This window comes from Gobius niger (assembly GCF_951799975.1).
Source record: "Gobius niger genome assembly, chromosome: 1".
NCBI classification, from domain to species: Eukaryota; Metazoa; Chordata; class Actinopteri; order Gobiiformes; family Gobiidae; genus Gobius; species Gobius niger.
The window spans coordinates 36329234-36345858 of record NC_136852.1 but is presented as its reverse complement, the minus strand read 5'-3'; the positions used below and the strand labels follow the sequence as shown (position 1 = coordinate 36345858).

General features: G+C 45.6%; 1 protein-coding gene across 1 annotated transcript in view; it reads left to right on the top strand.

The window, feature by feature from the left end:
* LOC306968685 (docking protein 2-like) overlaps window positions 1-16625 on the top strand; it is a gene marked incomplete at its 3' end in the record, with an annotated part of 45427 nt that overhangs the window by 24817 nt on the left and 3985 nt on the right. The window contains exons 5-9 of the mRNA XM_079564154.1: window positions 1203-1378; window positions 8235-8435; window positions 10043-10138; window positions 12591-12818; window positions 13848-14058. Coding sequence (XP_079420280.1) covers window positions 1203-1378; window positions 8235-8435; window positions 10043-10138; window positions 12591-12818; window positions 13848-14058 — 912 coding nt within the window. The remainder of the gene's footprint in view (window positions 1-1202; window positions 1379-8234; window positions 8436-10042; window positions 10139-12590; window positions 12819-13847; window positions 14059-16625) is intronic.

The following is a 16625-nucleotide window of genomic DNA, read 5'->3' as shown; positions in this document are numbered from 1 at the left end:
ACATCCGTTGCTCTGCTGCTGGGGTTTAAAGCAGCCAAGTCTCGCACCCGGCCCGGCCTGAGTGAGTTGGAGTTGGAGTAGCAAGCGAGCATCTTTGAGGGACCTCTTGACTGAACAAAAAAAAGCATTTTTGGGGAGAACTTCCCCCTTTGCCTCTACTGCCATGTCCTATGGATGTGTAATATACCCCCATGGTCTACGCTAGGATTTCCCCAGTATTTAAGCCTCAATAGAGGCCGGTGGACAATGGCTAATCTAGGTTTGCATTTCAAAATCAGCTACAGCTCATTGTAGAGGAAAAGTCTGCAATAAAGCACAAATGCCTCCGGCCCGGATCATTGTGTGATCATCATAAAGGCTGCTATATGACGTTATTAGTGCACAATAGGCTGCTTGCTATCACTGGAGCGACCCAAAAGCTGACGGAGGCTAACTGCTTAGCCCCGGGAGAAAACCGCCCCCCCTAGACCCATGTAGATCAAATGTGAGGAATAAACCACAAAATCACTTGTTTTTTAATTTTAATAAAATCAAGGGGAAAATTATTATTATTTTCAGAAAGTTGTGCTAATTTCTAGATTACATATACGCTTTGCCATTTTTAAAGCGAATCTTACTTTTGTGATTTTATACTTTATTTATTTACTGTAAATTTCCAGGGTTTGTGCCTCCCAGTGGGATGGTGGAATTTAATGAAGTAAGAGTACTTTCTTATACTTAATATGATAGATTTTACTCTAATTATGACTTATTTAGATGGATAGCATCTGTTGCAAGTATAATTATAATTTTATTTCAGTGAAGCTGAAGTGAAAATTTGAAGTTATTACATAGAGGGAAAATAAAAAATTGAGAAGTGTCTAAAAATGCATGGATCAAATTGTGTTAACTATGATTGAGTAAAAACTTTTGTATAATGTGTCATGAGCATTTTTGAGTACATTTTCATATATCTGTACTTTTACATTGTTACTGAGAGCTGGTGTTTTTACAGTGTTTTACTTGACAACTTTCCAAATATTTTGTGCGTTGCAAGCTACTTTGTTGTCTTTGTTTTCCCCCCATGTGGCACGTGCACGGATTTGCCATTAAAACGATACATTAGAAAAATGCCTAATGGTTGTCTGGGACGTACAAACTACCCCTTGTCCCGTCTTAGTTTAGTCCTCGTCTGTTCTAACCACTTGTGCCGGTTTTCCCAGTGGGCGTGCAGGACTTCCGTGTGGTGGTGCGTCGCACCGAGGCGTCCGAGCGCTGCCGGCTGAAAGGTGACGCCGTGCTGAGAGCTGACGGCGACGCCCTGCTGCTCATGGACCGCGGAGGACAGGCGCTGTTCACCTGGCCCTACAGATACCTGCGGCGCTTCGGGCGGGACAAGGTACTCCTATTACTGCTACTGCTATGAGTACTGCAGATACCTGCGGCGCTTCGGGCGGGACAAGGTACTACTATTACTGCTACTGCTATGAGTACTGCAGATACCTGCGGCGCTTCGGGCGGGACAAGGTACTCCTATATCTGCTACTGCTATGAGTACTGCAGATACCTGCGGCGATTCGGGCGGGACAAGGTACTACTATTACTGCTACTGCCATGAGTACTGCAGATACCTGCGGCGCTTCGGGCGGGACAAGGTACTCCTATATCTGCTACTGCTATGAGTACTGCAGATACCTGCGGCGATTCGGGCGGGACAAGGTACTACTATTACTGCTACTGCCATGAGTACTGCAGATACCTGCGGCGCTTCGGGCGGGACAAGGTACTCCTATTACTGCTACTGCTATGAGTACTGCAGATACCTGCGGCGCTTCGGGCGTGACAAGGTACTCCTATTACTGCTACTGCTATGAGTACTGCAGATACCTGCGGCGCTTCGGGCGGGACAAGGTACTACTATTACTGCTACTGCTATGAGTACTGCAGATACCTGCGGCGCTTCGGACGGGACAAGGTACTCCTATTACTGCTACTGCTATGAGTACTGCAGATACCTGCGGCGCTTCGGGCGGGACAAGGTACTACTATTACTGCTACTGCTATGAGTACTGCAGATACCTGCGGTGCTTCGGGCGGGACAAGGTACTACTATTACTGCTACTGCCATGAGTACTGCAGATACCTGCGGCGCTTCGGGCGGGACAAGGTACCACTATTACTGCTACTGCTATGAGTACTACAGATACCTGCGGCGCTTCGGGCGGGACAAGGTACTCCTATTACTGCTACTGCTATGAGTACTGCAGATACCTGCGGCGCTTCGGGCGGGACAAGGTACTCCTATTACTGCTACTGCTATGAGTACTGCAGATACCTTCGGCGCTTCGGGCGGGACAAGGTACTCCTATTACTGCTACTGCTATGAGTACTGCAGATACCTGCGGCGCTTCGGGCGGGACAAGGTACTCCTATTACTGCTACTGCCATGAGTACTGCAGATACCTGCAGCGCTTCGGGCGGGACAAGGTACTCCTATTACTGCTACTGCTATGAGTACTGCAGATACCTGCGGCGCTTCGGGCGGGACAAGGTACTACTATTACTGCTACTGCTATGAGTACTGCAGATACCTGCGGCGCTTCGGGCGGGACAAGGTACTCCTATATCTGCTACTGCTATGAGTACTGCAGATACCTGCGGCGCTTCGGGCGGGACAAGGTACTACTATTACTGCTACTGCTATGAGTACTGCAGATACCTGCGGCGCTTCGGGCGGGACAAGGTACTCCTATATCTGCTACTGCTATGAGTACTGCAGATACCTGCGGCGATTCGGGCGGGACAAGGTACTACTATTACTGCTACTGCCATGAGTACTGCAGATACCTGCGGCGCTTCGGGCGGGACAAGGTACTCCTATATCTGCTACTGCTATGAGTACTGCAGATACCTGCGGCGATTCGGGCGGGACAAGGTACTACTATTACTGCTACTGCCATGAGTACTGCAGATACCTGCGGCGCTTCGGGCGGGACAAGGTACTCCTATTACTGCTACTGCTATGAGTACTGCAGATACCTGCGGCGCTTCGGGCGTGACAAGGTACTCCTATTACTGCTACTGCTATGAGTACTGCAGATACCTGCGGCGCTTCGGGCGGGACAAGGTACTACTATTACTGCTACTGCTATGAGTACTGCAGATACCTGCGGCGCTTCGGACGGGACAAGGTACTCCTATTACTGCTACTGCTATGAGTACTGCAGATACCTGCGGCGCTTCGGGCGGGACAAGGTACTACTATTACTGCTACTGCTATGAGTACTGCAGATACCTGCGGTGCTTCGGGCGGGACAAGGTACTACTATTACTGCTACTGCCATGAGTACTGCAGATACCTGCGGCGCTTCGGGCGGGACAAGGTACCACTATTACTGCTACTGCTATGAGTACTACAGATACCTGCGGCGCTTCGGGCGGGACAAGGTACTCCTATTACTGCTACTGCTATGAGTACTGTAGATACCTGCGGCGCTTCGGGCGGGACAAGGTACTCCTATTACTGCTACTGCTATGAGTACTGCAGATACCTTCGGCGCTTCGGGCGGGACAAGGTACTCCTATTACTGCTACTGCTATGAGTACTGCAGATACCTGCGGCGCTTCGGGCGGGACAAGGTATTCCTATTACTGCTACTGCCATGAGTACTGCAGATACCTGCAGCGCTTCGGGCGGGACAAGGTACTCCTATTACTGCTACTGCTATGAGTACTGCAGATACCTGCGGCGCTTCGGGCGGGACAAGGTACTACTATTACTGCTACTGCTATGAGTACTGCAGATACCTGCGGTGCTTCGGGCGGGACAAGGTACTACTATTACTGCTACTGCCATGAGTACTGCAGATACCTGCGGCGCTTCGGACGGGACAAGGTACTCCTATTACTGCTACTGCTATGAGTACTGCAGATACCTGCGGCGCTTCGGGCGGGACAAGGTACTACTATTACTGCTACTGCTATGAGTACTGCAGATACCTGCGGTGCTTCGGGCGGGACAAGGTACTACTATTACTGCTACTGCCATGAGTACTGCAGATACCTGCGGCGCTTCGGGCGGGACAAGGTACCACTATTACTGCTACTGCTATGAGTACTACAGATACCTGCGGCGCTTCGGGCGGGACAAGGTACTCCTATTACTGCTACTGCTATGAGTACTGCAGATACCTGCGGCGCTTCGGGCGGGACAAGGTACTCCTATTACTGCTACTGCTATGAGTACTGCAGATACCTTCGGCGCTTCGGGCGGGACAAGGTACTCCTATTACTGCTACTGCTATGAGTACTGCAGATACCTGCGGCGCTTCGGGCGGGACAAGGTATTCCTATTACTGCTACTGCCATGAGTACTGCAGATACCTGCAGCGCTTCGGGCGGGACAAGGTACTCCTATTACTGCTACTGCTATGAGTACTGCAGATACCTGCGGCGCTTCGGGCGGGACAAGGTACTACTATTACTGCTACTGCTATGAGTACTGCAGATACCTGCGGCGCTTCGGGCGGGACAAGGTACTCCTATATCTGCTACTGCTATGAGTACTGCAGATACCTGCGGCGATTCGGGCGGGACAAGGTACTACTATTACTGCTACTGCCATGAGTACTGCAGATACCTGCGGCGCTTCGGGCGGGACAAGGTACTCCTATATCTGCTACTGCTATGAGTACTGCAGATACCTGCGGCGATTCGGGCGGGACAAGGTACTACTATTACTGCTACTGCCATGAGTACTGCAGATACCTGCGGCGCTTCGGGCGGGACAAGGTACTACTATTACTGCTACTGCTATGAGTACTGCAGATACCTGCGGCGCTTCGGGCGGGACAAGGTACTCCTATATCTGCTACTGCTATGAGTACTGCAGATACCTGCGGCGATTCGGGCGGGACAAGGTACTACTATTACTGCTACTGCCATGAGTACTGCAGATACCTGCGGCGCTTCGGGCGGGACAAGGTACTCCTATATCTGCTACTGCTATGAGTACTGCAGATACCTGCGGCGATTCGGGCGGGACAAGGTACTACTATTACTGCTACTGCCATGAGTACTGCAGATACCTGCGGCGCTTCGGGCGGGACAAGGTACTCCTATTACTGCTACTGCTATGAGTACTGCAGATACCTGCGGCGCTTCGGGCGTGACAAGGTACTCCTATTACTGCTACTGCTATGAGTACTGCAGATACCTGCGGCGCTTCGGGCGGGACAAGGTACTACTATTACTGCTACTGCTATGAGTACTGCAGATACCTGCGGCGCTTCGGGCGGGACAAGGTACTCCTATTACTGCTACTGCTATGAGTACTGCAGATACCTGCGGCGCTTCGGGCGGGACAAGGTACTACTATTACTGCTACTGCTATGAGTACTGCAGATACCTGCGGTGCTTCGGGCGGGACAAGGTACTACTATTACTGCTACTGCCATGAGTACTGCAGATACCTGCGGCGCTTCGGGCGGGACAAGGTACCACTATTACTGCTACTGCTATGAGTACTACAGATACCTGCGGCGCTTCGGGCGGGACAAGGTACTCCTATTACTGCTACTGCTATGAGTACTGCAGATACCTGCGGCGCTTCGGGCGGGACAAGGTACTCCTATTACTGCTACTGCTATGAGTACTGCAGATACCTGCGGCGCTTCGGGCGGGACAAGGTACTCCTATTACTGCTACTGCTATGAGTACTGCAGATACCTGCGGCGCTTCGGGCGGGACAAGGTACTCCTATTACTGCTACTGCCATGAGTACTGCAGATACCTGCAGCGCTTCGGGCGGGACAAGGTACTCCTTTTACTGCTACTGCTATGAGTACTGCAGATACCTGCGGCGCTTCGGGCGGGACAAGGTACTACTATTACTGCTACTGCTATGAGTACTGCAGATACCTGCGGCGCTTCGGGCGGGACAAGGTACTCCTATATCTGCTACTGCTATGAGTACTGCAGATACCTGCGGCGATTCGGGCGGGACAAGGTACTACTATTACTGCTACTGCCATGAGTACTGCAGATACCTGCGGCGCTTCGGGCGGGACAAGGTACTCCTATATCTGCTACTGCTATGAGTACTGCAGATACCTGCGGCGATTCGGGCGGGACAAGGTACTACTATTACTGCTACTGCCATGAGTACTGCAGATACCTGCGGCGCTTCGGGCGGGACAAGGTACTCCTATTACTGCTACTGCTATGAGTACTGCAGATACCTGCGGCGCTTCGGGCGTGACAAGGTACTCCTATTACTGCTACTGCTATGAGTACTGCAGATACCTGCGGCGCTTCGGGCGGGACAAGGTACTACTATTACTGCTACTGCTATGAGTACTGCAGATACCTGCGGCGCTTCGGGCGGGACAAGGTACTCCTATTACTGCTACTGCTATGAGTACTGCAGATACCTGCGGCGCTTCGGGCGGGACAAGGTACTACTATTACTGCTACTGCTATGAGTACTGCAGATACCTGCGGCGATTCGGGCGGGACAAGGTACTACTATTACTGCTACTGCCATGAGTACTGCAGATACCTGCGGCGCTTCGGGCGGGACAAGGTACCACTATTACTGCTACTGCTATGAGTACTACAGATACCTGCGGCGCTTCGGGCGGGACAAGGTACTCCTATTACTGCTACTGCTATGAGTACTGCAGATACCTGCGGCGCTTCGGGCGGGACAAGGTACTCCTATTACTGCTACTGCTATGAGTACTGCAGATACCTGCGGCGCTTCGGGCGGGACAAGGTACTCCTATTACTGCTACTGCTATGAGTACTGCAGATACCTGCGGCGCTTCGGGCGGGACAAGGTACTCCTATTACTGCTACTGCTATGAGTACTGCAGATACCTGCGGCGCTTCCGGCGGGACAAGGTACTCCTATATCTGCTACTGCTATGAGTACTGCAGATACCTGCGGCGCTTCGGGCGGGACAAGGTACTACTATTACTGCTACTGCCATGAGTACTGCAGATACCTGTGGCGCTTTGGGCGGGACAAGGTACTCCTATTACTGCTACTGCCATGAGTACTGCAGATACCTGCGGCGCTTTGGGCGGGACAAGGTACTCCTATTACTGCTACTGCTATGAGTACTGCAGATACCTGCGGCGCTTCGGGCGGGACAAGGTACTCCTATTACTGCTACTGCCATGAGTACTGCAGATACCTGCGGCGCTTCGGGCGGGACAAGGTACTCCTATTACTGCTACTGCTATGAGTACTGCAGATACCTGCGGCGCTTCGGGCGGGACAAGGTACTCCTATTACTGCTACTGCTATGAGTACTACAGATACCTGCGGCGCTTTTGGGGCGGGACAAGGTACTCCTATATCTGTTACTGCTATGAGTACTACAGATACCTGCGGCGCTTCGGGCGGGACAATGTACTCCTATTAATGCTACTGCCATGAGTACTACAGATACCTGCAGCGCTTCGGGCGGGACAAGGTACTCCTATTACTGCTACTGCTATGAGTACTACAGATACCTGCGGCGCTTCGGGCGGGACAAGGTACTCCTATATCTGTTACTGCTATGAGTACTGCAGATACCTGCGGCGCTTCGGGCGGGACAAGGTACTCCTATATCTGCTACTGCCATGAGTACTACAGATACCTGCGGCGCTTCGGGCGGGACAAGGTACTCCTATTAATGCTACTGCCATGAGTACTACAGATACCTGCGGCGCTTTGGGCGGGACAAGGTACTACTATTACTGCTACTGCCATGAGTACTGCAGATACCTGCGGCGCTTCGGGCAGGACAAGGTACTACTACTGCTACTTCTATTACTACTACTACTTCTACTGCTACTATTACTACTACTACTACTACTACTACTACTACTACTACTACTACTACCGCTACTACTACTGTTACTATAACTACTACTACAACTACTACTACTGCTACTTCTACCACTACCACTGCTACTATTACTACTGCAACTACTATCACTACTACCACTACCACACTACCATTACTACTTCTATCACTACTACTACTGCTACACCTATTACTACTACTACTGCTACAACTATTACTACTACTACTACTACTACTACTACTACTACTACTACTATTACTATCACTACTACCACTACTACTATTACCACTACCACTACTACTACTACTACTACTACAGATACCTGAAAAAAGAACTTGGAGAAGTGTTAATGTTCATGGTGTTTTCAATAACCTGTCTGTCCTCTCTCTGCTCAGAGCACGTTTTCCTTCGAGGCGGGGCGGCGCTGTGACTCCGGTGAGGGCAACTTTGAGTTTGATACGAAACTGGGGAATGCACTGTTCATTGCCGTGGAAACCGCGATCAACCACCAGCGTGCCTCCATCCCCCAGCGGCAGGCGTCGCTGGGACCAGACAACCACCCACCGGTCAGCCGCAGCCTCCCGCCACGCCCTGAGGTATGCACCAATGTACAGGCTGTATGGCCTGAGGTACAACCTGATGTACACCCTGAGGTACGGCCAATGTACAACCTGAGGTGCAGCCCGAGGTATGACCCATACGGCCTGAGGTACAACCTGATGTACACCCCGAGGTACGGCCAATGTACAACCTGAGCTACACCCTGAGGTACGGCCCGTACGGCCCAATGTACAACCTGATGTACACCCTGAGGTACGGCCCGAGGTACGGCCAATGTACAACCTGAGGTACAACCTGAGGTACACCCCGAGGTACGGCCCAAGCACTTAAGAAAGTATTTTAGAGCTGAAAATGCCAGACACTGTAATGTATTTTAAACGCCTTTCGGGACGGACATTGAAATTAGCCTTGGCTGTAAATGTTGTAGTGCAGGGGCCAGCGTGGCTAATTGGGAGAGTCGGGAGATTTCCCGTAGGGCTGGTCGGGCTAATGCCGGTTAATGCCTGCCTCACTGGGCTGAGCCACATATACCAGGTCTATTCACTGGGCGGCCTGGAGGAGAGTTCTGGCCCACCAAACAATTAAATATTTTTTTATTTTTAGTAGTAGTAATAGCGCCTCATTTTTAATAAAAATACATATACATTTTTTTGGCATTATTAGCGCTACTTTTGCGTCGCTTTGCATAGCAGTGTCTGCGGCTCCGCGACCATCACCTGCCACAGCAGGCTCACGGGAAAACACGGTTCTGTCAAACAGGGTGAAAGAGCTTTTAACTAAGAAAACAGGAGGTTTATCGTTGGATGGACAGATTTCACCAAACGAAGCACAAGGACCATGTGCATCGTGTTTTGGGAGTTTTTCTCGGATTATCACGAAGCAGAAGCAGGACTCGTGGTCCGCGGCAGATGGACACGTGTTTCCCCATCTTCATCGTAACAAATATACAAGTGCCACAGAGATGCTCTTTAGTCTTCGCCCTGGTCAGCTGTGAGGACTGAGCAGAGTCTCATGTTTGAGAAGTTTTTTTAAGACCAGTTTTTAGTTTTTAGTTTTTAGTCCTGGTTTATTATTTTTATTTAGGCTACATTGTATTAATCTGCTGCTGCTTTGGTGTTTTTTTTTTTTTTTAATGACTTAAAATACTGGCATACAATCAAAACCTTTGTGTTTAGACCTGATTGTATTTAGGTCTAAACACAAAGGTTGAGCCACAATTCACATTTATTGATAAATATGCCAAATCTCGCTCAGTATGAAATGTAATTGAGCAGCCCTGGTCTGTGTAGTGTTTGTTTAGTGTGTGTATATTCTATTAATGTGTTTATTTTTCTCTTATTATAATGTATAATACATTTAAATTGGAAATAGAATGTAGCCAAATCTTTGAAAATAAATAAATAAAGCTTTTCATTATCACGTGGGCAAAGCAGTGTTTTATAATAGTTCTAGTTTATTGTTTCAAGGCGACCTGTTTGCAGTAGCCTACTTCGTCAGAGCGGCTGAGGGCTGGTCTGAGCCACAACTGACCCGGGCCAAAAATGAGTCCCTGTTGTAGTGTGTTACTTTGTTCACACTTGTACCTATCCAATCAATGAAACAGATAAAAACGTCCCTAAAGGTTTGTGACGTCTGTCCGCAGGAGCTGGATCCAGTCTACAGTTTGGTGAACGATGCCAGTATGCAGCTCACACACCAGGACAGAGAGAGCTCCTCACCGTCACAGCGCTCCCACCTGGTAAGACACAGGACGTCACAAGGATTGATTTCTTTTAAACGACATCCTCGAGGTAAACATGGACAACAAAACAACTCTTTGTAAAGTGAGGCCACATTACTCGTTAGGCTGTGTCATAACACCTTTTTAGGGAACATTAGCCATGCCGGAGTGAAGCCTAAATCATCAGCTGGAAATGTTTCACTTTAAAATGGCCATCACACTATAAGACTCAGAATCATTCTCCAAACTCTCACAGTACTCAGTTAACTGGAATAAATCCTCAATATTACCCTTGCAACCAAATAGTTGGTATGTGTCAGCCACACCCCCTCCAGTCTCACTCTGCACTAACCACATCACTTACCTAGGAATAAAGATTTCCTCCAGGCTGTCAGAGCTGTTCACTCTCAATTTTTCCCCATTACTTAAACAAATAGAAGATGACTTACAACACTGGATGAATCTCCCCATTTCAATTACAGGCCGAATCTCCATAGTCAAAATGTCAATCCTCCCTAAAGTCAACTACCTTCTCTCAATGACCCCAGTCCAACCCACCCCTGCCTGGTTCAGATCCCTTGATACAGCCACCAACAAGTTCTACTGGAAAAATAAACCCCCTCGAATCAAACTCGCAACACTACTGAAACCCAGACTACACTGTGTACCAAAACTTCTATCACTACTCATTAGCTAATCATCTACAGTTTATTCACAAATGGATCCATTCTAGCCCATCCGACCAAACCTGGATAGACACGGAACAATCATTATGTAATAAAATTCTAATATCAGACCTACCATTCTTGAATCAATCAATAAAGAAAAACTCACTCTTCAAAGCACCAACAATAGCCGGAGCTCTGACAGTTCTCAAACATACCCCTCACTCGAACAAACCATACACCAATCTGGAATAATCCTGCATTTACAAGTAATAAGAAACCTCTGCATTTCCTCACATGGGCAGAAAAGGGCATAACTCACCTCAGACACATCTTCACCAACAACACTCTTACATCTTTCACACACTTAGTTACAGAGTTTAGCATCGGGAGCAAATGCTTCCTTGAATATTCACAACTAAGATCAGCCATCCAAGACAAACTAAACACACAAACGATAAATCTCCATCTGTCACATGTAAGCTCAAATGTCATAAATATTACCCCTAAAAAATTCAATTCAAAAATATACAAAGTACTTTCAAAAACAGACAGCACGCATGCTCTGCCGATCTCAAAATGGCAACAGGATCGAGCATTTGCCGATTTCTGGTCCCAGATTTATAAAAATATATACTCAATGACCAATAACAATAACCTACAACTTATACAGTTTAAAGTACTCCACAGATATCACTACACAAGCTACAGATGATCTAAAATGGGATTCACTTCAGAAACATGTTCACACTGTACACAAGGAAGCAAGGACGACTGCATTCATGCACTCTGGTCATTCTGGGAAACAATCACTCAAACACTCTCCAAACCACTGGATCTAAACAAAACATGATTTGAACAGAGTCACGGACACGACTTTTGCAACAGAAATGTGTTAAAACTTGTGTGTAAAGTCTGAGAGGAGAACGACTTATTCAGAGCGTCAACTCCAGTGCTCTTATCACACTAATACAAATGTAAATCGGAGCTTGTTATTTGCATTTGCTCAGTTTTAACGTAATGTTTAAGAAACAGTGGGTGAATGGGACAATATGTACGCGTTTGCGTCGTAGCTTACGTTTTTGAAGCCGCTCCACGCGCCGCCTGGTCCGTGTGATCGTAACCTTGTAACTCCTGCACCGCCTCTTTCTCTCCTCTCTCTCCTCTCTCAGTCCTTCATGAGAATAATCCAAAACCCATGCACGCTCTGCTAGCTCCGATGTGAGAGCCATCTCGTCATTTTAAAACGGTTTAAGTTTCCGTACAAAGCAAAGCAAAACCACTCGGTGTCAAACTCTGAGCTGCAGAGAGAGAGAGAGAGAGAGAGAGAGAGAGAGAGAGAGAGAGAGAGAGAGAGAGAGAGAGAGAGAGAGCCCCGCGAGTCAGAAACAGAGCAGCTGCGTCTTTACTTTAATAATTACGGCTAACACATCATGACAGGTACTGACACTAGCGTGCATGTTAGCTATATTCATGATTGAATTTACAGTGCAATCCCTGCAAAGTTTGTAGGTTTACAAGGCCTAGAAGACCAGTGCGTGTTTCTGACAGGAGGGGGCGTGGCATCACGATGGTGGCTCTCCATTATTATTATTATTTATTATTTTTTTGCTCTCTCTCTTCCCCCTATTTTGCTTTTGTTGTGTGTTTCTTTTGTTTGTCTGTTTATCTCTGTAATTTCCACTAATATTATTATTATTGTAATTATTTTTATTGTTTTCATTATTATATATGTATGTACTCACTGTAAATACCTGACACCTGGTGCATAAATAAAAAAATAAAATAAAAAAAAATGTCCCCAGTGTCGCCTGGAGCCCCCGGTGGACAAAGCGCTCACTGCAGTGAAGAGTCTGACTCTGGAAAACAGAGACCCTCCGCTCCACCGGAAGAACCAGGTCAAACCCATCAGCAGCTGCCCCCTGCCCGGAGACCCCGCCCCCTCTGCGGCAAACCACACCCCCACCCCGACATACTCGCAGATCGGGGCTGACCGCAAGAAAAAATCCAAATCTCAGGGATCGAACGGCTCGGTGAGTGACCTCCACAGAGACGCAGTATTTAGGACAGAGGGAGTACATGATCGGAGGGGTACGTGAAAAGTCCTGTACTGTTCACTAACCCTTGAGGAGGTGAAAGCGAGAAGTTTTTGTGTCGGAGAGGGAGAGGAGTGGATTTTGGAGATACGAGGTCTTTGATCGGTCTCTCATGTGGTTGTTGATCGAGCCTGAAGGTGAGTTACAGAAGACCTGGCCGTCAAAGGAGAGCTGGTCTATGGAGTAGTTTGTGATCTGATGAGGGGTGGAGTTGTTGTTCATCCATCTCCTCAAAAAATGAGTGGAAACATGTATGTGATATAGAGGATCGGGCCCAGAACTGATCCCTGAGGAACAGCGGCGTCTTGACTAGCTCCCAGTGAAACACATTCAGTCCTGTCAGAGAGGTAAGGTCTAAGCCACTCCAGGGCACTGCGGGACAGTCCGACAGTATCCCGGCAGTCCAGGAAGATGGTATGGTCCACAGCGTCTAAGGTCGCTGACAGGTCAAGCAAAATCAGGAGTGATGGGGACCCTACATCAGAAAGTAATATATTACCTTAAGCTATTTTGTTTCCGTTCTATGGGCTTTATAATATGGAATCTCCCAAAAACAACTTAACAGCCTGGCTCCAGATAATATTAATGTTTCTTCCCGTGACAACAAGTGCAGTGTTACAATTACTTAAAAAAACATCTGATTACTCCTCTAAAAAGTAACTCAGTGGCGTTATTACTTGATTTCAAAAGTAACTAAGCTAGATTCCACATTACTTTATATTACAGTCAGAAGATGCCGACAGTGAATAAATAAAGTGGTTTCCATGACGATTACGACCCGTGTCTGACCTCATCATGACACAGATAAAGAGCGCCTCCTTCTGTGTTAGCTCTCTGCTGCCACCTCCTGGTTTGACTGTGATGTGCTGCAACTCCAAGTGTATCTTCCACTTTGAAGTAGTATTTTGCTTTTGAAGCCCAACGAGAAAACATAACTCTGTCACCGTCTTTTCCTCCTGTTCCCAGTTCGAGTCGAGTCGCGGCGCGGAGTCTGAGTACTCGCTGCCCTTTGACCTGCTGATCCCTGACCTCCGAGACCTGGGGGTGGCGGGGTCAGAGAAGTCCCCGGCGGCCGATCCTCTGTACGACAGCATCGACGAGTTCCAGATACGCAACGTCTTCCACAGCGACAAACCGGAGCACATCTACGACGAGCCGGAGGGCTGCCAGCACTCAGGTGAGCACAGGGATCACTGATGTCAAGAGTAACAGTATTTAGAGCAACAGTATTTAGAGTCACAGTATTCAGAGCAACAGTATTCAGAGTAACAGTATTTAGAGTAACAGTATTTAGAGTAACAGTATTTAGAGCAACAGTATTTAGAGCAACAGTATTTAGAGTAACAGTATTTAGAGTAACAGTATTTAGAGCAACAGTATTTAGAGCAACAGTATTTAGAGTAACAGTATTTAGAGTAACAGTATTTAGAGCAACAGTATTTAGAGTAACAGTATTTAGAGTAACAGTTTTTAGAGTAACAGTATTTAGAGTAACAGTATTCAGAGTCACAGTATTTAGAGTAACAGTATTCAGAGTAACAGTATTCAGAGTCACAGTATTCAGAGTAACAGTATTTAGAGTAACAGTATTTAGAGTCACAGTATTCAGAGTAACAGTATTTAGAGTAACAGTATTTAGAGTAACAGTATTTAGAGTAACAGTATTTAGAGTCACAGTATTCAGAGTAACAGTATTTAGAGCAACAGTATTTAGAGTAACAGTATTTAGAGTAACAGTATTTAGAATAACAGTATTTAGAGTAACAGTATTTAGAGTAACAGTATTTAGAGTAACAGTATTTAGAGTAACAGTATTTAGAGTCACAGTATTTAGAGTCACAGTATTTAGAGTAACAGTATTTAGAGTCACAGTATTCAGAGTAACAGTATTTAGAGTAACAGTATTCAGAGTCACAGTATTTAGAGTAACAGTATTTAGAGTAACAGTATTTAGAGTCACAGTATTCAGAGTAACAGTATTTAGAGTAACAGTATTCAGAGTCACAGTATTTAGAGTAACAGTATTTAGAGTAACAGTATTTAGAGTCACAGTATTCAGAGTCACAGTATTCAGAGTAACAGTATTTAGAGTAACAGTATTTAGAGTAACAGTATTTAGAGTAACAGTATTTAGAGTCACAGTATTTAGAGTAACAGTATTTAGAGTCACAGTATTCAGAGTAACAGTATTTAGAGTAACAGTATTCAGAGTCACAGTATTTAGAGTAACAGTATTTAGAGTAACAGTATTTAGAGTCACAGTATTCAGAGTCACAGTATTCAGAGTAACAGTATTTAGAGTAACAGTATTTAGAGTAACAGTATTTAGAGTAACAGTATTTAGAGTCACAGTATTCAGAGTAACAGTATTTAGAGTAACAGTATTCAGAGTCACAGTATTTAGAGTAACAGTATTTAGAGTAACAGTATTTAGAGTCACAGTATTCAGAGTAACAGTATTTAGAGTAACAGTATTCAGAGTCACAGTATTTAGAGTAACAGTATTTAGAGTAACAGTATTTAGAGTCACAGTATTCAGAGTAACAGTATTCAGAGTAACAGTATTTAGAGTAACAGTATTTAGAGTAACAGTATTTAGAGTAACAGTATTCAGAGTAACAGTATTCAGAGTAACAGTAGTTAGAGTAACAGTATTTAGAGTAACAGTATTTAGAGTAACAGTATTCAGAGTAACAGTATTCAGAGTAACAGTATTTAGAGTAACAGTATTTAGAGTAACAGTATTCAGAGTAACAGTATTTAGAGTAACAGTATTTAGAGTAACAGTATTCAGAGTAACAGTATTCAGAGTCACAGTATTTAGAGTAACAGTATTTAGAGTAACAGTATTCAGAGTCACAGTATTTAGAGTAACAGTATTTAGAGTAACAGTATTCAGAGTCACAGTATTTAGAGTAACAGTATTTAGAGTAACAGTATTTAGAGTCACAGTATTCAGAGTAACAGTATTCAGAGTAACAGTATTCAGAGTAACAGTATTTAGAGTAACAGTATTTAGAGTAACAGTATTTAGAGTAACAGTATTTAGAGTAACAGTATTTAGAGTAACAGTATTCAGAGTAACAGTATTTAGAGTAACAGTATTTAGAGTAACAGTATTTAGAGTCACAGTATTTAGAGTCACAGTATTTAGAGTCACAGTATTCAGAGCAACAGTATTTAGAGTAACAGTATTTAGAGTAACAGTATTTAGAGTAACAGTATTTAGAGTAACAGTATTTAGAGCAACAGTATTTAGAGTAACAGTATTTAGAGTGACAGTATTTAGAGTAACAGTATTCAGAGTCACAGTATTCAGAGTCACAGTATTTAGAGTAACAGTATTTAGAGTAACAGTATTTAGAGTAACAGTATTTAGAGCAACAGTATTTAGAGTAACAGTATTTAGAGTAACAGTATTCAGAGTAACAGTATTTAGAGTAACAGTATTTAGAGTAACAGTATTTAGAGTCACAGTATTTAGAGTCACAGTATTTAGAGTAACAGTATTTAGAGTAACAGTATTCAGAGTCACAGTATTCAGAGTCACAGTATTTAGAGTAACAGTATTTAGAGTAACAGTATTTAGAGTAACAGTATTTAGAGCAACAGTATTTAGAGTAACAGTATTTAGAGTAACAGTATTCAGAGTAACAGTATTTAGAGTAACAGTATTTAGAGTAACAGTATTCAGAGTAACAGTATTCAGAGTAACAGTATTTAGAGTAACAGTATTTAGAGTAA